Here is a 22,716-nt window from a genome sequence, read left to right on the forward strand (position 1 = left end):
GTAATTAGTTATTTTTAAATTAATACCATCTTTTCATATTTACTTCTATTTATATTTTAAAATAAAATAATTTATTTATTGAGGGCATTAAAAAAAACATTAATTATGGCTTGATCCTTTTCTAAGATTTTCAAATTTCGTGATCCCTAATTATAATTAATGTCTCTATGTGGTCTGTGATTGTCATTTTTCCTGGAAAAAAAACAAAGAAAGAATTGGAAAAAAAAATAAATAAATGAGAACGCACTAACGCAGCGGAGGACTGGGGAGAATGTCCAGAACGCAGCTCAGAATTTCTCGGATTTTCTTCTGTTGGTTTCTACATATTCCCTGTTTGATTTTTGTGTTTGTTTTGGATTGTTTGTTCGAAAATAAAAAAGTCAACCTCGTTTGTATCTTTGAACGTCTGAGAAATTTCCTGGGTAATCTATTGCTCCGCATTGAGTCCGTAGTTTTTAAGGTTCCAGCACCATTTTTCATTTTCTTTTTTGTTTTTAACTGTTACTTTAGACTTTCGTAGCAAGCTTTCATTGAAATTTAAAGCTTCCAAATTTTACCTCCTACTAGTATGAACTATTCTGTGGTTAAGCAGCAAGTTGGCAACTTATTGGGGTCTCTTTTCTGTAACATCTTAATTTTCCTCTCACATTTTTCTTGTTCTACATGATTCTAGACCCATTGAATGGAACTTCCCATATTGGCATAACGTGGCGCTGTCTCTGAAATCATGATCTGCAGACCAAAGCTTCTGAAATGTGGCATAATTCAGAGTCTGAACTTTCTCAGCGCCAATTCTTCTCTTTTGATTGATACGGGTAAGCTATTTCACTCAAACTTTCCCTTTCCACAGTTAATAATATAAGCAAGCAGCTGAACATTACTAGTGCACTGAAACTTGGGAGGCTGGGTCACTGTTTCGAACTCTGATTGTGGCATGTTTTTTTTTTTTTAAGGAAAAAGAAACTTAGCGATTGTCTAATTTATTTATAAGATACTTTCGGTTTTTTATGACTAAATAAGACTTGAAGTGGTAGTTTCCTGTGCATACGAGACAATTGGTATTCATTGTATCAGGTAAACCTCTTGATAGAATACAAGAAGGCGCCTATTCAACAATGCCATTGGCTAATGATAACATGGATAAGGAATTTGGGAATTTTACATTGGCAAAAGACCTGGCCAGTCTTGTTGAGGAATCTTCTAAAGTTGTTGAGAAAAAGGCAAAGAGTCGAATGGAGCTCAAGAGATTGCTTGAATTCCGCATTAAAAAGAGAGTCAAGGAGCAATATGTGAACGGGAAATTTCAAGACGTAATGGAAAAAGTGGTTTCCAATCCAGAAACTCTTCAGGATGCTTACAATTGTCTGAAGCTTAACTCTAATGTTGATGTGGATTTGAACTATGACAGCACTTTCAATACCTTGGCAGAACAGCTATGCCATGGGAGTTTTGATGTCACTGCCAATACCTTCACTATTTCAACAAGAGGTGTGAAGAAAGATGTTCTTGTCCTCCCCAATTTAAAGTTGAAGGTTCTCCAAGAAGCTATCAGGATTACTTTGGAAGTTGTTTATAGGCCACACTTCTCCAAAATTTCACATGGTTGTCGAAGTGGCAGGGGACACTCCACAGCCTTAAAGTACATCTGCAAAGGGATCTTGAATCCTGACTGGTGGTTCACATTGCATGTAACCAAAAAGTTAGATGCTGCTGTCTTAACTAAGCTTGTCTCAGAAATGGAGGACAAAATAGAAGACCCAAAATTATATGCGATGATTTGGGGCATGTTTGAGGCCCAGGCACTGAATTTTGAGTTTGGAGGTTTCCCAAAGGGCCATGGTCTTCCACAAGAAGGGGTTTTATCGTCTATTCTCATGAATATATATTTTGACCTCTTTGATCGAGAATTTTACAGGTTGTCAATGAAATATGAAGCTATTAATGGTGGAAGTTGTGATGATCAAGATAAATCATGCTCCAAATTGCGCAGTTGGTTTAGGAGACAGTTGAAAAGTCATGATCCTAAGTGCTTAGTTGAAGGGACTCCTGGTCTCAAAGTATACTCTTGCCGAGTTATGGATGAGATATTTTTTGCAGTTTCTGGTTCTAGAGAATCTGCTGTTAGTTTGAAGTCTGAGATCCAAACTTATTTGAAGGACTCTTTGCTCCTGGATGTGGATGACCAAACAGATATACTACCTTGTGATGGATCTGATACTATTCGCTTTCTGGGAACTTCAATTAGAAGAAATGTTAGAGAAAGTCCTGCGGTTAAAGCTGTTCACAAGTTAAAGAAAAAAATTGAATTATTTGCTTCACAAAGGCAAGAGGCCTGGAATTATGGGACAACTAGAATTGGGAAGAAATGGCTGGGGCATGGTTTAAAGAAGGTTAAGGAATCAGAAATCAAACACTTAGCTAATAATAGCTCTTTGCTAAACAACATTTCATGCTTCCGTAAGTCTGGAATGGAAACTGACCATTGGTATAAACACTTAATGAAGATATGGATGCAAGTTATTCAAGCTAAAAATGCTGCAAGTGAAGAAATCATCCTATCTAAGTGTGTTGCTGAACCATCTCTACCCCAAGAGCTTAAAGATTCATATTATGAATTTCTAAAACAGGTGGATAAGTATATATCTTCTGAGACAGCTTCTACACTCCAGCTTTTATCAAATTCTGACATCTCAACACAACTTGAAATTAAACAAACTGAGATTATTGCTCCGTTATGTGCTATTAAAAAACGTCTCCAGAGATATGGATTGGTCACATCTAATGGATGCCCCCGCCCTGCTACTTTACTTATCTTGCAAGATACTGCTGAAATTATTGACTGGTTTTCAGGGATTGTACGCCGCTGGCTAAGATGGTATCAGAATTGTGTTAACTTTAATGAGGTAAAGCTCTTGATTTCTGTTGAAGTTCGGAAATCATGTATCCGTACTTTAGCAGCGAAGTATCGGATACATGAAACTGAGATAGAGAAGCGGTTTGACCAGGAACTCAGCAGGCTTCCATTAACTGAGGAGATAGAGGATAAGATGACAAATGAAACTTTGGATGTTGAAGCTTTTGATAATAATGAGTCATTAATGTATGGAATTTCCTACAGTGGTTTGTGTTTGTTGTCTCTGGCAAGATTAGTGACACAGTCAAGACCTTGTAACTGTTTTGTTATTGGGTGCTCATCCGCAGCACCAAGTGTCTATACTCTTCATGTTATGGAAAGGCAGAAGTTTCCAAGCTGGAAGACTGGCTTTTCAACTTGCATCCATCCAAGCTTGAATAAACGACGAATTGGATTATGCAAGCAACATCTGCAAGATTTGTACCTGGGTCACATATCTCTGCAGTCCATTGATTTTGGTGCATGGAAGTAAGCGCTATCTATTATTGGAGATTCCTTATAAGGCTATTTGGATTATGGTCATATATTACATCAGTTTGTTGAAGATGTTAAAGGTTCTCTTGCAAATGAGGTGCAAAATTTAAATCTCAGCTTACTAGCAGATTTTGTTTGATATCCCGAGGTGATTCTCTCCTTTACTTATGACTATTTTTACTTTCATGAATCTCATTCTGATCAATCATTTGCAGATTATATAATTCTAGGCATTGGAGCTCTAGAAATTTGTCTTCGATTTTTGGTAATGGTTTATGGAGCTTTTGTTGTCATCCTAAATTCCATTTTTAGATTTAGGGCCTGCTTGGATAGGCTTATAAGTGATAGATTCGCTTGCTTGTTATATGATGGTTGATGGCTTCAGATCAGGGCATGTTTTGCATTATGAGATGTTAAAACACATTTACAATTATTAATTCTGTGGAATGCTATTTATATTTTAATCCATATAGGTTTGGAAATGTTAAAATATTTACACTTTAAGATTATAAGTTATTTTTATATTTGAATATCTTATTAAAATTTTATTTAAGAAAATTTGTTATAAAATTTTGTAGCCAAATGAATTGTATTTAAAGAGTTCTTTTGATCACAGTATCCTAATGCTTAACAATTTATGCTTCATATAATATCTCTTGCAAAATTCTTACTATGTAGCATAACCATCCAAACAAGAAGGCAAAAATACCTTTTTTTCCCAATCCAAAATGGAAGTACTTTTAAATGTATATCCAAGTAAGCCCCTGATCTTTGTGAAGTGGGCAATTGTGTTCCATTAGATGCTGCTGCTGCTTTTTTTTGTTTTTTGTTTCCCAATAATGAATCATTTGGTTTTGGTATTCAAGGCCACCAACTAATTCAGATTTGAGTTGAGTTAAGCACTAATTGAGGGGAAGCTCTGGTTATTTATGTGATTGTATGTCTAGAGGATTATTCAAGAAAATAGACCAACAACTCATCATCCATCTCAAATGAGAAATTTTTTTTTTTAATACTCTTTCTAAGGTAGTTCTTACTTACATGGTCATGTCTGGATTGCCCAGCACCAATGACACCTTATTTGTGTCTGCTTAAATTGTCAGTCTGCAATCTTTGATGCCAAGACAGATGTATGGCAAAAGATGGGGCGTTCTTGTGAGGATTTTGGGATTAAGGAAGATGAGTCTTCATTCCCTCCTTTAGTTTAGTCCGTGTGAGTATCCATTTTGCTGGAAGAGGGAATGATTCAATTAATGGACTGAGTTATAAATATCTTGCCAATTTTCCTATTTTATCACTGTGCCACTTTTGCTGAGCAAATTTTCAGCTTTAAGCTACAAGAAGCAAGTCTGTGGTTATCATAAATGATATGTCTTAGAAATATAGCAGAAACTCTTATGACTCTCTCTGGTTTACTCATCCATGTTATATGAAGTAAAAGATTTCAAGTAGTTTCATGTTCTTTAGCAGTTGCTTTCCTGTCTCAATGATTTTAAGGGTATTTCACTATGTAATCCAACCGAGTCAGCAGCAGTTAACTCAAAGCATGACTATAATGTTGGCCTGTTAGACTCATCAAGTTTTATTTTGATTCCCTTAGATGAAAGTTTTATTTGATTTCTTAAATTCTGAAGCATTAAGTGCCAGTTAAAGAATCAAATAGAAGGGTAACTAGAGCATTCATTTTGACAGAGAATGATTGGCCAGTATTACTTTAGATATATTCCAGAACATAGTTTCAAATTTTGTTGATTACATGAGCTAGCTTCTGATGTTAACTGATTGAAATCACGTAAGACCTCCATGTTAAAAAGGCAGATAGAAATTTTTACATGATCCAAGTTTCTTAAAATCAAATCAAACTTTTCAAAATTTCTATCTAGCAGCTCTTCTTAACTTGGTTCTATAATGTTTCGAACCATGCAAAGCATCAAAAACTTCACTGCCTGCTGGAGCATCCTTGTCTTCATATCTCTTCTAGACATTTAAAAACAACTGACATAATAGTTCCTATTTCCCACTAGCTTATCGAAGTGCTAGAGAGGATGAATTATGCTCTATATTTGAGAGGCTTGGCTTTTGTTTCTCTCTCAGCTTGAGTGGTGGCAAATTTTCTAGCATTCACCACTTTTTCAACCATCTTACTTCCCATGACATGTGCTCTAGTTTCTCCAGTGCCTGATACTGATCTTTCCTTTTGGTTTCTCAATTGTTTCTGGGTTGCCTCTGATTGTTTCCAACCATTGGAAACGCTACGGGATGGTGAATGTGATTGTCTGCTTGCTCTAGGAGTAGTATCACGGTTCCGAAACCCTGCTACTGTTGATGTTGGATTGCTAATTCTTCCTCGAGTAGCAGATGTTGACTGATGATCTGTCCGTAGATTTGCTGGTGCCTTGTCAGGAAATTCTTCTGTAATATGAGCTACAACACTTGACCTCAGGAAAGGTGAAACGCCCCTACTTTTAAGCATCCTTTTTGAGTCATTCACTTCCTGGCTTTTTTTAAGGCTTAAAACTAGGGTATCAACATCACTTCCTTGCTTTTGGATGGTAGTTTTGACATTGGAAGCAGTAGCAGCCACATGAAGTTTACTATTACTGCTGTTTTTGATAGAGAGAATGTTTGATTCTTGTTCATTTGTCTTGTTCTTGACAATGCTGGGTCTCTGTCTGTTATGACTGGGGGTTATTGATCTCGTAGAAAGTTTTGGTTTTGATGAATTCATATGATTTGCTCTACCTTCACTAGTCTTTGGCTTTGAGGCCTCCAACTCACTCCCTGCAAACTGAGTTCCAAAACCTCTTTCATGTCATCAACTTGATTAATATGACAATCATTTATAGGTTACAAGAGGAATATTGCTTAGTTAACAAATATTCTTTTTAATAATTCTATCTAGTAATTAAAACAATTAAGTAAGTATGCTGGCAAATAGATTCTCAGACTCAGATGTCAAAACCTCTTACAAACTGTTTATCAGTAACCCATATTTAGCTTAGACCACAAGGAAGAAAGCTTTGCAGTATGTTGGCTATATTCATGTGATGAAAATGGATTATTCCAAGGGGAATTATATGGAGGGTTTCAGCCATTTCAGCATTAGGTGCACTTTTGAAATTCTTAGTTCCATCATTTTTTTTAATGAAATGAAAATCTCTAAGCACATCAAATAATGAAAATTTCAACCTCTAGGGAGGTAGGGCTCTCCACAGCATTACACAAAAAATCAAAGATAAATTGCATTATGATGGAGACTTGGTATACCAAGTCCCATACTGAGTAGTATAAGATACTGATTGAGATATTTAAATGGATTGGTTTTTCCACCTCAATAGCTAGTTCTTGAGTAGAGTTCTCCATCCTACTTGGGTACCCATCACATTACGCGCGCGCGCGCGCGCACACAACGTCTAGTTGGAGAATCTAAAAGGCAAAAGACAGCTCTTTCTTTAAAAGTTACAGGGTAAAACAGGACTTTCCTTTTATACGAAGGGTGGAAAATTTTAGACTCTTGTTCCTTTTTTATATGCATTAAGTTGCATGACTTGGACAAAAGACAGAGAGATATGAAGAAAGAAATGAATGACATACCCTTGAAAAAGGCTGCATGATTGGTAACTCCTTTTGAACAACAAGTTGAGAAGCAGTGGGAGCACCTGGTTCCATTTCTAGAGATGGAAATAGAGGAGTTGCTGGGGGTGTTTTTAACCTAGTGTTTCACATGTTACTGGAAACATTAATTTCCTTGATTTGAAAATAAAACTAACATTATTCTTATAAATATAATGAAACAAGTTCAGAATCAGAACCATATACAAGAATTTCATCTCATACAACTCAAACAGAAATGCCCAAATACTGGTTCTATCATATATGTGTAATAGAAAGTTTGCAACTTCTTAACTTAACCCTATGATTACAATATTCTCTAATGACTCAAAAAATAGAGATCCAAAAGCTCTTCTTTGTGGTTATAATGCCAAAATCTAAACTTAACTTCCTTTTTTCTTTTCTTTGATTTGTTTTATTTTGTGTGCGCATGTGATGTGTCTTTACTGCTGTCTTCTTTATTATTGATAATAATTCTAAGGTAAACTGATTTTATTTATGGTAAGTAGATTAAGTCAATGAAGGCTACGCATGCATATGTGGTATATTTATGACATAAAATACTAACCAATTAAAACTAGCATTCTTATTTAGATTGGAACCTATAGGGAAAAAAATAGATGGAGGAAATATGCAGTAGATACAGATAAAAGCATTCAGTTCTTGAGAAAATTGTCAATATTATAGTAATGTCAGAATTAAGATTAACTAGAATAGAAATAAAGCAAAGGATCAAATTCTTACTTGTTTCTAAGAGGTAGCTATAGAAGTTTGATTCCAAGCATTGGGTTGAATTGAAGTAGTAAATACAAATGATATTACCAACATATGATCATTATCCATTAAAAAAATTCACTCATATTTATGTAAGAATCTCTCCTGGTATCATCCGTTTGTCGAATACATATCCCAAACCCAAAGAAGCGATGAATCATGACTCTCTCTCTCTCTCTCTCTCTCACACGCACACTAAGTTGCACTGAGAAAGAGTTCAGGGACTAAGTTACTATCAAGTCAAAACTATAAGGACTGAGTTACAATGAATCAAAGTTTAGGGATTGAATTACAATTGAATCAAAATTATATAAAACAAATGATTAATTTTCCATAATTTTTTTATGGAAATAACAATTTGTTGTACTTACCAATCAAAATCGTTCTTGTGGTTTTCTGCTAGAAACTCACAACTAGATTCCTTCTTCCCGGAAGGAATTCTGTATAGTGAATACTTCCCTGCAAAATATTTCCTAGTTTTATTGCGTGTATGTCAAACACTATAATACAAGCATATACTGAAGGTGGAAAGTCAAGAAAGAATCAGTGCAATGAACAGCATTTTCTTCTAGAGCTAATCAACCTATCTCTCTATGGTCATGAATATTAATAACAATAATATTTTCTTACTCCCAAAATCTCTACACTTATGCTCTCTCATATCTTATTGTCTTGATTGTTGCAGGAGGAAGGAGCATGCAATTGTCCTGAAATATCACTCTAATATCTTCAAGAGCTGCTCAACCTATCTCTCCATAACGACAGTCTATTATTTGATCCGGTGACATTTTCTTACTCTGAAAATCTCTGTATTTTCTACTTCTCACAAGCTTATTGGCTTGATTATTAATGAAGTGGGTGTCAAGCAATGTTCCCCAGAATCACAGAAGGTATCAGTGAATGAGAAGAAGAGATGTGATTCCAGTGATTAAGATGAAATGAAGCATAGAAAGAAACAGATAGTTGCTGTCACCCTTTGAGTCATATTCATAGTCATCTGAGGAAACAGGACGAAGGAGGCTCGAGTTTCGCTCATTCTCGCGCTTCTTCTTCTGCAAATCTTTGAAAAGGATGAGATCGTCGTCCTTCTCCATCCTCCTGTGAAACGGCATCATCTTAGCCATATCTCAATGATTTCTCCTTCTTCCTTCCTCCTATGCTGTTATTTGTTATAAAGCTGAGTTCTTCAGATATTAATATGGGAATCCATTAATGAAGGTCAAAGAAAAGGAAGAACAAGTGCCATTTGGAGCTTATGAGGCCGGCTACTTCTCTCTAGTTCTGTTTTCCCTGTTTTATTATTACGAAGTTCTGATGTTTGTTGGGGGTTCAAGTTTATTTTTATCATATAATCGATGAATCGTTTGATTGTGATTTTTATATTGTGGAGAGATTTAGTATGCAACTTTCATGCACAATCAAGGGGATGTGTGAACGTGAGATACGATATGATTCCTCGGATAGACAAATATTAAATTTTAGAATGTGTGTCTATATATATATATATTATATATTTTGGGGAGATACATAGATACAAGAATGTATATATTCAACAAACTAACATATGAAAAAAATGAATAATAAAAATTATTTGCGTTTTAGGTCTGTGCTTCAAAAGTGACAGAAATAAAATTAGAGTTTAGACTTTCACTTGATATCTCAAACTTATCATCTTAACTAATCTCAAAACAACTCAGTTTGTATATTTATTGATGTCCAATGAGTTTCTGTGCTCGTTATTAAGGTGAAATTGAGATTATCTAAAATTAATTTTAACGATTTAAAATTACAATTTTTAAGTTGTAATTTTTTTATATAAAAAATCATTTTTGTTAGAGTGACTATTATAAAACTGTCTTTATTTTAAATTCTATATCTATTAAAATCACAATGTATTAAAATATAAAAATAAAATAATATTAAATTTGTACCATTCAATTTTGATCTAGATGCTTTCGATAGGAGGGGATAATTAATTGTCATGTTGATTGTCAAATTAAGAAAATCCAAATTAATATTTTTGATGATGAATGTCACCCAAAATACTAGGATATCATAGTGTGACACTTCTTGGAAAGCAAAGGTTGTGCCTTTTGGATTAAGTTTTATATTCTTTAAAAGCCAAAAACAAACATTACTTAAAAATGTGTAAACCTCCCATGGGCGGCAGCAACAGATCGATGGGATAATAGAGAAAGTGATAAAGTTAATAGCTTTTACTAATGGGATTCGGCTTTAAAAAAAGGGTTAATATCTCATAATATTACAATTGATGAACTAAAATTTGAAACCCATTAAAAAAATATTCACATTTACTACTTAACAACTTCGAATATGATTGCCACGTGAAGACAGCAGGAGCTAAAAAAAAAATTGGTTAATGGCTTTTGAGATGAGATAATCATAATAGCTAACGGACTCATCCGTCACCTTGGAGATATCGCCTTCATGAACGTCAGTGTGAATGTGACTGTTAACAATTTTTATTTTTTTCCATTTCTTTTAATATTACTATTGATGTGAAACGAACCCGAAATATTATTAAATTTAATTAAAAATAATTTTTTTAAAGATATTTTTACATTCATAAGAATTTGAACTGCTTATGATCCTAGTTTCTTTTATTAGGACCAAAATTTTCCAATAATTTTTATTTGTGTTTTTATAACATAATTACCACTATTTTTATAAATGAATTTTTAATAAATTGAAAATCAAATATTCATATAAAATTAATTTGATGAGTTCAAGGTCAACATTTAATGGGAGGTGCCAAAAAAGCTTAGATTTAATAGAATGGGTTGGTTCTGTTTTTTTTTTTTTTGGGATAAAATGAGTTAATTTTTCACTATGTTAAATTCTCGTTAAAAAAAGCTTCTACATTTAATACTCTATTGTGACTCAAAATTGAATATAATAGCTCTACACAGTTAAAAAAATATTTTGAGAAAATATAACTATTATTTCCTATATTTTAACGTTTTTTTGAAATAAGTCTTTGTAATAATTTTTTTTTTAAATTGCTGCAAATCCTTGTAGCTTATCATGTCTGTAACATAAGTTTTTTTATTTTTAAATATATCTAAAAGAATGATTGGGTGGTGCTAACATATTAAACATACTAACATCATTAATTTTTATGATGAAGTAGAACTGTATTATAATTTAATAGATTGAAACATGAAGCATGTCATAGAAAGGGGCGGAAAACACTATTAATTTACTGCCTCATAGTTCTAACTCTACACAGATTAATGACATTAGTCACGAGTCAACATATTTAACACTGTTAACGCCATCTCATTGTCTTTCCAAACATATTTAAAAATAGAAAAATTAACACTACAGATAAGATAAACTAAAAAGACTTGGACTATGAACACATACTAAAACATAATAAAACTAAAGGCCACAACGGTCATGTTTTTGGGAGGTGCCTAGGATCCTTTTTTTTTTTTTTTGGCCGTAAAGGTGTCCTAAACAGCAGGGCACAACTTTGATATGAAAATATTTGATGTGTTTTTAACATTTAAAGAGAACATGTGATTTTGGTTCATTATAATATAAGGATTTATTATTAAGATTTATAAGTAAAAATATTTTTATATATAATTTAAAATTTAAAAACAGAGAATATCAGTTCAGCTAAAAAAATCAATGAAAATCAAGTACCAAATATTTTTAAAAATAAATTATAAATATTAATTTAAATAATCACAAATTCATGAATTTTTTTATAAATAAAAATTTAACTGTTAAATGTAATTCTCAATTTATAATTGATATTTTTTTACTTGATATTTATAATTTATTTTTAAAAAATATTTATACTGTATTCCTTCTGCCCCTTGCCAGCATTTTAATATGGTCAGACTGGTCATTTGGTATTATAAATTATAACATTTAAATTTAAAAATAATTCAGTGGATGATACATTGGGAGAATGACAGTTAGATTATAAAAGACTTAATTAATGACAATTAAATCTCAACAAAATTTCTTACAAAATAATTTATAAATATTAATTCAAATATTATTGGTGGAATTTCAATAAAGGTTCATTGACCACACTTATTTAAATTCAGAACTTCTAAATTTCTAAAATTATACTGCAATCTAGGTGTACTGATTTGAACTTAAATTTTTGAGGGAAATGATAAAATTATCCCTCATCTAAATTAATATCAAATTTTTTTATTTCACTTATTAATTTATTTACAAAATATTATTAATTGCTCTACTTAATTTATTTTTTATTTTAAATGTTTAAATAATTTTTAGATAAATTATTAATTTTTATATTATATATTGTTCATTTATTTATAAACTATTGTTTATTGTTTTATTATACTTGTTTATTTTTAGAATTTCGCTTAATTTCATTATAGGAAAATGAATAAGTAAAATAGCAAAATTAATAATTAAAGTAAGACACTATTAATATTAATTTAAATGAAAAAAAAATTTGCTATTTTTTTAAAATTTAATATCAAATCACTATACTATAATAAAATTTTAAAAATTTAAGAATTTCGACGAGGACATGAGGTTGATAACAAATGTTTAGTTTTGGCGCACCTTCACCTTAAGCGTGGCTTTTCGCGCCAAATTTTTCTTCGTCGACCTGCCTCTTCCTTTGGCTCTCTTCAATGGCGTTGAGCTTTCCCCTCACTGCTGCATCTCAGATGGCAAGCTTAGGGCCTCGCCCTCCTCAGTTCTCCGAGGTTAGAACACTGTTGATGCCTTATTCGTGTTTTTCGATCATTTTGCTTGCGTCGATCTAAAATGAATAGACAACTGATTTTTCTTTCCCTGTTTATTTTTTGTCGGAATGTGATCGTGAATTATGATATGATTTTTTTCTCGTTTCTCACTCTTTACATGTGATAAATCGTTGTTGATCTTCGATATTTAGATCCGTGGGACCCGAACCTTAATTCATTTTGGGTGCACATTTCTTGTTCGAGCTCGGAAGCCAGAATCTTAAGTCAATACATTAATAAAGAATCTTTAGTTTTTCCAATGCCAAAGTTTAGCCAAAGATTTTTTTTCCCAAGGAAAAAATGTGTGTTGTTGAGACGCATGACAAAAATAATTACGAGCATATGTCCTCTTTATCACCAATTTACTTCTTTGTTTATGAATTTTTTTGGCTATCTCTTTGTTAATGATTTTGCGAGAAAGTCAAATATATCATAATGTTATTTCTTTTCATTGTACCCATACTGGCACCTTTTCTTTTATAAGTTCGTTACTGTAAGATCAATTTGAAGTCTATTGAACGCATGCATATGCTACAGGATGTAGCTTGGCTTCCTTCTTGGTTTCAGAATCTCAGAACAGATGGATCTTATGAATGTGAGAAGGAGTCCTACATTCACCCCAGTGAAAAAGTAAAGGTTTAAATTTATTCTCCCATTTTCACTCTCTCTTTGAATTTTTTTTTTTTGGGTGGATTTAAATGTAAGTTCTCTTCCCCGTTCGATAACTTGTTTCTAGCATATGAACAGGTAATCATTATTTTTCTTCCAAATTTCTAACTTCCAATAGTGTTAATGGCTTTTTCTTGAATATATGAATTCAATCTCCTTAATTTAACACTGCTTCAGATTTATTTTGATATAGAACAATTTGGAAGCATTTGGTTTTGGAAAATAGATTTCTATCAGCGTTTCCATGGCTTTGAAATGCCCCCAAATAAATACAAAAATCAAAGTTATTCAACTTTCTGTTAGACTCGTAAATTTACTTGTGAATTTATGTACACTCTAAAATGTAACCCTAAAGCTCAAAAAAAATTATGTATTTAATCTATTTTACACTCAGACTACTTGGGCTGATTAGCCTGGGCATGTTGTTTGTCTGAAAATGACCTAGGATCTGGCAGTTTCTCAAGAAAATCTTGGTGAGGGTAAAGACATTAATGCACTTTCCAGGGAAGATGGGTACAAAAGCTGCCATTTGTTCTTATCTGGAGAAGATAATTCTCCCACTAGTCTTTTTTCATCTCCAGGAAACGTAAGTTTCTTAAGTTATCTTCCGTTGATGCATTCTTCTAACATTTTTTTTCTGTATAATCCTCTGATGTCAATAGAAATGGGAATTATCTTACTTATTTCTTGTCGAGCTTTTGGTGAAGACTATTTAAATACTGGAATTTGTCAAATAATTTACTTTCTGTTTATCCTCTGCCAACATCTTTAACTGATAATGACTTCTTTTATTGTTTATTTAGAAGAGTTACCTCATTTTAATTGTATTTGAAGTATTAACTAATATAATAGTAGATATCTGTATATGGATTTGCTGCTTGCCTCGATTTGCCGGGACTATGTAAGACTTTAAATTATTGGGCAAAAGAAATCAAAGGGATTCTAAAGAAGTCCTTGTAACGAGTCTGAAAACCGAACCACATCTACTATAGGAGGATTATCCAGTGATGCATCTGTGCTCAGAGACCTAAACAAACTTATCTGGAAAAAATTATGCTTATGAAATTTGTTAAATACATCTTATTTCCAGTAGCAGGAAAACTGGTTATACATTTATATGTTAACTTTTAAATTCAATGCTAAGGTTTGTTTTGTCTATAAATATTTCTCCGGAACAGGTATTGCCCTTTAGTCTGCACCTTTCAGATGTCGATTCACTGTTTTCTCCAACCCAGGGTTTGAATGCATCTGATAACTTAGTTACATCAAGTAAAGTTCTGTCAGTGCAACCAACTAAAAATTCTATTGATTTTGGAGAGAACCTGCATTCTATGAGGGGTAACCATGCCTCTGAGCAGAATATGTTGCCTTGTTTCATTCCTGCAACAGTGAAAATGGATGGTCCTAAATGTCCTTCTGATAACGTTGATTCTGCTCGAAAACAGAGAGAAAAATCCAATGTCACAAGCTTCAAAAATTCTGATATCAGTAATGCAGTTGAACTTTCTATTGCAGCGTCTGAGGCACTGGTCATACATGAAATAGTAAAAATGGAATCAGTTTCAGAAACATATCCTGCTGAAGCTGTACTTGAAGTAGCCCTCCGTGTGAAGCAGGCTAGGCTTGATGGGTTGGAAGATGGCTTCCACTCTTCAAATGAGGATTCTGATTGGAGTGATACTCTTTCTGATTTGAATGATTTTAATATGGAAGATGCTTATGAAGATGTGGGGTTACCTTCCGGCAGCTTCCTTGAGGAACATCACAGTTTAGCCATGACTCAAGTAAAAGATATATCTGATGCTGCAAACTATCATGATTGTGATAATAAACTTGGAGAGCATATATCTCAGCTTGTAAATTTAGATGACAATTCAGCAAAGAAACATTTAGAAGTCAATGCAGAGATGGAGTTGCAGCAAAACGAAACCTCACCTGTACATTCTATATGTTGTGAGAGGGATAAGCATTCTGATAACCCTGGTTTGGGTCATATCTGCCATCATTTTGTACAGCATACTTCCAATGTTTCTGCCCTAAACCAGGTAATTTAGCATCCCGGTCTTTTCCTTTTTTGGGCCATCATTCCTGGATAAAAATTTCATATGTTTATTCTTTAAAAGTTCAACCTTATAACACGTCTTGTTTATCCATTACATTTCACCAGCAACAAGTGAATTTGAAAAGACTCAGTATATATTAACATGGTGACAGATATAAACTTGCTTTTTCTGAATTGTAGTGGGTATCATCTCTCTGTTTCACTTACTGAGCGGTATGCAGAGAATTGTACCACTATTACAGGATCAATTTCTTTATTGTCTATAATGTAATACTACTACCTTGATTTTCACTTTGCAGGCAGTTGGTCCAGCTGATTTAACTTCAAACAGACTCCAAAACAGTGTCAAATCTTCACTTGTCGGAAATTCCAGTATGCTTTGAGTACTTTTTTCACATTATCCTATATTTCTTTTTTGTCTCTAGAATTTATGATCATATATTTGTTGTGAAATTATTCAGGAAAAACGATTTTGGAAAATTACTTGGCTCCTGACAGATTTAAAAGCCGCTGGTTAGGTGGGTGGACAAGTGAGGTATGTGTTTCTTCTGTTTTCATTCATTGTTCCCTTCTATGAGTCACACCAATTTGGTCTTTTATCTTATGATATACTGTTGAATGCAATCCTGGCGAGTTTAGACTGACACCATTGATTTTCTCTCCAAGCCTTCTTCCTCCTGACAGAAAGATAAGTTGCCATGTGATCTAAAAGTTCATATTTCCTCTTGGATAAATTTTTTCTGCTATTAATGGCTCGTGCAATGGTGCAATGAGAGCTAACTATTTAAGTGGACGTCAGGTTTTTGTACATCACTGGTAGATCAATGCTGGATGTGTTGGCCAAACCAAAAATTCATGTAGCTAAAAGGGCTACTAATTTCTGATGGAAGTAGTGATTTGTTATGGTTTACATTCTATTTCTGATATGAAGTATCTGAATTTTAGAATAAAAATGGTGACTCCTAGGACTTTGTTCAACAAGGAACTCACTAATAAAACTTTGGGAGAACTGTGCCAGGAAAATATATTATTCTTTCAATTTTTACTGTCATAAATCACGATTCAACATCACATTGTAAGGATGCTGAAGCTGTTAGGATTTAAATGGATACCACTTGCCTATTTCATTTTCCTGAATGCCTTAGTTCTTATTCCACTATTTTCTAATCAAATGCTCTAACCTTGTGAAAATGCTAGCTCTTCCATGTTCATTCATTACTTTGTTTTATAGGAGGCCAAATTCTAATCATGATGTTTGGCAATTTGTATCATCATTTTCTTTCATTTCCTAACTGTCTGCTCAATTGGTTGTTTTTAACTTGATGTACATTATTGATGTACTTTAAACTGAAATATATGCTTTTAGAGTACCGGATTGGTTCTTTAACATTTTAAAATTTCGAATGTATCTCTAGCATATGCATATGCTAATATGGATTTAGCATCTTAATATTGTTTTTTTTTTCTTTGTGGCATTGGTCCTGTCTTTCTCCTGCTTGAAAGGAATCGGATCCATCCCCATTCAACCAGAAAAATGCAGAACTTAATTATAAGTTTCTCATCAGGGAGACGAGCTTTCTTTCCGAATCTGCTGATGATGTTCCGGATGAGAGTTCTTGTGTGCAACGAGATGGTGGAACTGGTTCTCAATTAAGCATACCTTCTGAAACCTTACCCAAAGCTGATGAGGACATATTGCATTGTCAAAATGTGGCCAAATGCTCTAATCTATCACTTGATGATCCTCTTTGTTCAGTTGTTCCATGTAGCATTCCTTCAGAACTAACCAATTCCAAACCTGAGAGTCAGGATATTGATAATGATATAAATGTTCCCGCCATTCCTGAATTTGAAGTTGACAATTTTCAGAGGACCTCAGATCATAATGTTGTATTAGGAAATAGATATGAGCAAATAATGTCTTCACCAGACGGCGAAGATATGGTTCAACAAACGCCTCAGACGTTGACTAGTGTTGCTCAGAACAGTCGGAAACAGTTGAAGTCCCTTAAGACTTATAGCATGGTTGGCCCCAATCAATCTCTTATCCAAAAATGCAACCAGACACTACTGCCAACTAATCAGCGGACGGGTGTTGCTGCACTTTCAGATGAAAGGAGTTCTAAGGGTCTCCCTGCATCCAAGTTCACAGATGGAAGCAAAATTGTGCAAAATCATGAACTCTTTGATAATCGCCGGTCAAATATAGAAATGGGAAGTGAGAAGAGAATCGATGACTTAAAGGAAGCAAATAAGATTTCCATTCCAGTGGAATCATCAGAAGAGAGGGCATCAACTTCCATTCTAAATGGTAGGATACAGCACTCCTTGCTGGATCCGGAGGTTGTTGGGAATGATATCAATGTAGAGAAACATCCAAACAAGCATGTAACTCCGAAGTCTTCTGTTCAGAATCAACAGAACAAACACCTTAATGAGTTACAAGCTGAGTGCAATGAATTCCGTGATGGATATGTCGGAGTCAAAAAGCAAGTACGTTTTTCAGAGGCAGAGGAGCGGCTTCATCCGAAAAGGACTCTCTCGAAGTTGGAATCTTCATATGAAAAAAGTAAATTCTTTTTTATATTGACTGTGTGATGTATCTTTATGTTCTACAAAATGGGTATGTGGGAAATTACTTGATTTTGTGCTCCAAAAATGTAGGTTCGTCTGTCAGAGCGAAAAGAAGAAAAACTTCCAAGCCATTGACAAATTTTGTGCCTCATATGAAACATTCTCTAACAAATTATTGCAGAAAGGTAAGGACGAAATATATATTTCAAGGCACTGAATTCCTGCTCACTGGATTATCTAGTCAGAAGGAAAGAGACATGGAAGCACTTATAAGAAATTCTGGTGGGGTGGTCCTATCTGACATTCCGTCTCCTCCAATTTCGAGGAGAAAGAGAAGTTCTTCATTCTCTCGCCTACAACTTCCTGTTGTTCTTTGCATGAGAATGGTTTGTTTTCAATCATCAATAATGTTTTGTTTTTTTTCCCTTAATATTTTATTTCGAAACTGGTTGGCGGTCGCTCCACAATCATCAATAATGTTATGTCCCATAATCCCAAAGATTATTCCCAAATTCTCTTGTAGGGCTGGACATAATTTTGTGTCTTGTTCTGAAACGTAAGAAAATTTCCGATAAGAAAAGGTAGAATTGTTCATAGTATTCTATCTTTATAAAATTTTTTTCTTAACTCACTGTGTTTACAACAGCTTATGTCTGAACTACCCTCTTATGTCGTTTCATCATAGTTGTTGTGATCTTGTAATGTCGTTTTGTTATGTTTTCGTGCTCTGTGACCTTGTAATACTTTCAGCTATTCCCTTGCATCAAACCCATTGCAACAGGCTTGAAATCATAGATAGGAACAAGAATGAAAATATTTTAAAAGGACCTAAGTAGCAACAGTGAACAGTGCCAAATAATTGTTGCGTTTTGCCCCCTCTACTATGTAATGTTTTCCCTTTTATTTGTCTCAGCTGCAAACCGCCAAATTCTTGTATGGATGTGCTGTCGGAGCCTCAATACTAAAAGTTGATTGGCTCACTGATTGTATTGCTGCTGGAACTATTGTACAACCTGGGAAGTAAGCTATGTTCTCCCCTAGTTCTGCTTTTGAAATCTGCGCCCTATTCTTTTTCCTTTTCTTTTGTCTTTTGAGTTTTGTTTTTTTGGGTTGGGGGGACTATTGGTTACTTAATCTCATTGTAAAAGCTATATTCTTCCTTGACTTTGACAGCTTAGATTTTGATTTTTGTGACTGAAATATTCCTAATACTAGAAGATTCTCACATTTGTAAATTTTGATGGAAGTGAAATAGAATTAGAGGAATGGAAGTCCTTTCCTTCCCTTATCAAGTTTGGCATTTTTTCCCAATTTAAGATGTGAGGCATGCTTTCACTAAATAGGAATAATGTGAAGTTGACCTGAAATGACAGAAATAATGTGATTCACAAAAGAATTCTAAAGTTTCCATGGACAAAAGAAAGATTCATAGGCCCAACTGCAGCTCCTGGTGGACAACAGTACTCCAACTCTACCTATCGAGTAGAATGTGATTGATGTGTTTGGATTTTTAAGGTTAAAACTCTAGAATGAAATTGTGGTTCGAATGGAGAAACAGTTCTTTCATGCCACGTGCCGAGTTATCTTTTCCTTTTCATTGAATTTTGGTTGACAAAATTATCCCAGTCAATGGACACGTTTGATCTGATGTAATCTCCTATCTTAATGATGCATGCTCTTAATGATATCCAATTCATTGCTTTTGATTCATCCGTGTTAGATACATGATTCTTCAAAATCGGAGTGACATGAAGTTAACCGTAACAAGAAGGCCAGTTCGTGATAGTAACCAAAAGCCAATTTTTGAGAGAGCAGGGTTCATGCTACATGGCAAGCATAATTTCTGCACCAAATTGGCAAGTGTTATCAAGGTAATGGTCTTTTTCTTCCATTCATGGGCTTAGAGGACTTGAATAACTTGACAATACTGCGATTTTTGCCTTGGCCATCGTGGTCTATTTTCTGTAGAACTATAATATACTCAACCATCTGCTCTTTTATTGTTAATTTAATCTTTTCAGTAATCTTGTTATTTTAGCATTCTTTTGTTAAAGTATATGTCATGTCCAGCGCCTTAGCATGGAGAAGGGGTTATAATTAAATTCAATACGGAACCATCAACTTCAATTTCGGTTTCTTTCTGCTATCATTCAAGCTCTGGATGGCTCATTTCTGAAATTTAGATGCTTAATGATAACTGATATCCGATTAATACCTCTGGAATCATAATAAATTCCTTGAATTATTCTAGCTGCTGAGATACACAAACAGTAATTGCAATATTTTTTTTTCTTTACCAACAATAATTGCAATATCAATACCATAATGTCCATCTTGTAGTTGACTATTTTATAACTCGAGACTGCAATTTATTACCTGCACGCCGTCTATATTTTGTTTCGTGTTAAAATGCCACCAGGTCCATCTTCTAGTTAGCTAGCGGTACAAAAATGTCCACCCATGACTTTCTTGCATATTAATTAATACCTACTCTCACTTAAAAAAAAAAAAATCTGTTCTTTTGTTGCCCAGCATGGAGGTGGACAGGTATTCAAAACCCTTCACTGGTTAGTTAGGAGCATTGATGAAGGAAGGATTTCTGTGGGAGCTATTATTGCAGAAAATAAACCTTCTATATCACGTCACTTGAAATACTGTGCCTCGGAGAAGGGCATTCCTATTATGGTAAGAAACTAAGAATATCATTTAGTTTTTAGGATCTCTTTAATACTGACTAGGAATTATATAGTTTTCAGTCCCCAGCAGGAGTGATGTTATGTGGGAGATTAGAGGAGTAATAATCACTCTTAAATCATAAATCAATGGTCAAGAATAATGCATAATTGTCACAAATTTGTAATAAACATCTTTAGTTTTTCCATTAATGGATTTTGCGTTAATATTGACCAGGGATTTGTGATCTTATGGTGATTAACTGATTAATTCTTCCATTCACCTTTTGCATAAGACTGCGTCTCTCACTTGATAAGGCTTTATATATAAAAGGACAGGTCAATTGGAATTGGCGTAAAATTTAACATTTTTATACTCCTCACTATTTTATCATTGGAGGTGATTTTCATTGATCCAACCGTTGAATTAGAAGAAATTGTCATGTTGATCTCGCATGCAAAAAAATTTTATGAAAAAATGAATAACCATAAGTGATCAAATAGTTGATAGTCTGAAGAAGTTTATTATGCATTAATTTCTGTTATCAGTGCCAAACAAATATATATTAGAATAACGTAAATTTATGTAACGAATAATCATTAGTAATGCATGTATGGATATTTATATGCAGATATGCATGTGAACTTTATCTCGATTTCCTTTGCAGCCTTTTAGTTGGATCATTAAGAGCTTGTATTCAGCGGAGCTACTTCCTTTCACAGAAGAAAATCGTCCACTTCCATTGCCAATTGCTAATGTACTAGAAGTTCCAGATTCTTTGGATATGAGTGAAGAAATATAGTAGTGCTTCTGCAGCAGCAATTTACTAGGTAATTTTTTTTTCCCATGATGACTTTGGTAAAAACCATGATTTGGGCCATACAAACTTTACATTTTACTATCTGCTTTTCTTTTTAAATTTTGTGGCAGATTTTTCAGATATGAAATTAGTGGTGATTGTTGAGTACACTTCAAAGCGGTATGTTGATCTCCTCTCTTCTCCTACAATTGCAGGTTTAACTTAAGTTATCATATATTCAAAACTTACTCCTTACCAAGTTGTTAAATAGAGAGAAAATCTAACTGTATATATGGGTCTCTGGTATCATTTTTACAAAACCAATCGTATTCCCTCTAAGCCAACTAGAACCTGTGACATATTGGAGAAACCAGTATCCTCACACCAAGGTGACACTTGAAGGTCCAACTGGCGCAACGTTTTCTCTTTTACACACCATGAAGCAAAGTGATGCAACATGGTTCTAAAACAGTGTTAGTGGTTGTAGCCAACCTCCAAGCAGCCGACAATTTCTGGAGCTACACCAAACTTTGATAATTTATTTGTCTTTTAATTTCTTTTTATTAGTTGCATCGATCACAACTCACTTGTCACTTTCAAATTCCAATAGCTTCTTATCTACTTAAAGAAGCGAGAATTTGCCAATTAGGTCTCGGAAATGTCTCTGAACTCACTACTCCATAGATTTTTCTGATTTTAAACTCAGGGAAGTAGCCTAATCCAATTTATCTTTCACTGATGTCTTCCCTGTTCATTTTACGTCTTTAATAAGAATTTTCATGAAGCAAGATAGTCAAGGAACACTATAATGGCTGACCCCTTTCTGACATTACTATTTAAATAAAAAATTAAACCAATGAGAATATGGATTTTAAATTAGTTTGACCCAAACTGGTCTGCAGCTTCTACTTAAGCAAATGTTGGTTGCTTTAGTTGATACTAATTATTACAAGATAATAACAGAGAGACACCATCAACAGGTGTTGGTTTTAGCAGAAGAGACTATAGCTCTTGGACATCCAGCTCAGCTCAAATCTGGAAAAAGTCGGGTTGCAATATGGTTTAAAATACCAGATGCTTTGTCACCAAGAGGGGCAAAAGCCAAGAAGAAGATGCATCCAAGCAGGATCCTCATCCTTTACAAGTCAAACTGAAGCCTCATCATGTCACTTCACATTTTTATCCATGAGGTATTTACCCCATGTTGTTCCCGTCAAGATCCAAGATTAATCTATGGAAGGAATCTTCGTCAAGTTCATAAACTTTTCTGCTTCCAGACACTTAAAAGGACTGCCATTCCTTCCTCAAATGCTCTGGATTCACAACCTAAAAAAGTTCTGCTCTGTTAATTTTTAGCAAGCAATAAGAAAACCTGGCAGTCCGTCAAATCCAAACCAAGAAG

General features: G+C 34.0%; 2 protein-coding genes across 15 annotated transcripts; both read left to right on the plus strand.

The window, feature by feature from the left end:
* Window positions 1–255: 255 nt before the first annotated feature.
* Window positions 256–9,258, plus strand: LOC129315522 (nuclear intron maturase 4, mitochondrial-like). 12 transcript variants are annotated; one of them, XM_054959283.1, is made up of 6 exons: window positions 273–422; window positions 674–815; window positions 1,075–3,536; window positions 4,492–5,836; window positions 8,460–8,555; window positions 8,654–9,258. In XM_054959283.1, the coding sequence occupies exons 2-3, from the start codon at window positions 728–730 to the stop codon at window positions 3,384–3,386; spliced, it is 2,400 nt and encodes a 799-aa protein (XP_054815258.1). In that variant the 5' UTR covers window positions 273–422; window positions 674–727; the 3' UTR covers window positions 3,387–3,536; window positions 4,492–5,836; window positions 8,460–8,555; window positions 8,654–9,258. The 12 variants fall into 12 exon arrangements, 11 of the variants coding, with proteins under 11 accessions (XP_054815252.1, XP_054815253.1, XP_054815258.1 ...); XM_054959280.1 differs by having other exon boundaries at window positions 4,492–4,601; window positions 5,678–5,836; window positions 8,460–9,258; XM_054959282.1 differs by having other exon boundaries at window positions 4,492–4,601; window positions 5,684–5,836; window positions 8,460–9,258.
* Window positions 9,259–12,377: 3,119 nt separating this feature from the next.
* LOC129316374 (uncharacterized) lies at window positions 12,378–22,716 on the plus strand. Of its 3 annotated transcripts, XM_054960766.1 has the most exons (15): window positions 12,378–12,498; window positions 13,075–13,173; window positions 13,652–13,792; window positions 14,385–15,251; window positions 15,568–15,640; window positions 15,730–15,803; window positions 16,772–17,837; window positions 17,933–18,228; window positions 18,756–18,862; window positions 19,563–19,713; window positions 20,375–20,527; window positions 21,183–21,345; window positions 21,446–21,494; window positions 22,295–22,504; window positions 22,592–22,716. In XM_054960766.1, exons 1-12 carry the CDS (start codon window positions 12,424–12,426, stop codon window positions 21,315–21,317), a joined length of 3,237 nt encoding a protein of 1,078 aa, XP_054816741.1. In that variant the 5' UTR covers window positions 12,378–12,423; the 3' UTR covers window positions 21,318–21,345; window positions 21,446–21,494; window positions 22,295–22,504; window positions 22,592–22,716. The 3 variants fall into 3 exon arrangements, with proteins under 3 accessions (XP_054816741.1, XP_054816740.1, XP_054816742.1); XM_054960765.1 differs by having other exon boundaries at window positions 22,295–22,716; XM_054960767.1 differs by having other exon boundaries at window positions 13,075–13,167; window positions 22,295–22,716.

This window comes from Prosopis cineraria, unplaced genomic scaffold, assembly GCF_029017545.1.
Source record: "Prosopis cineraria cultivar Desert tree isolate PC_DT_omini unplaced genomic scaffold, ASM2901754v1 PC7, whole genome shotgun sequence".
NCBI lineage: Eukaryota > Viridiplantae > Streptophyta > Magnoliopsida > Fabales > Fabaceae > Prosopis > Prosopis cineraria.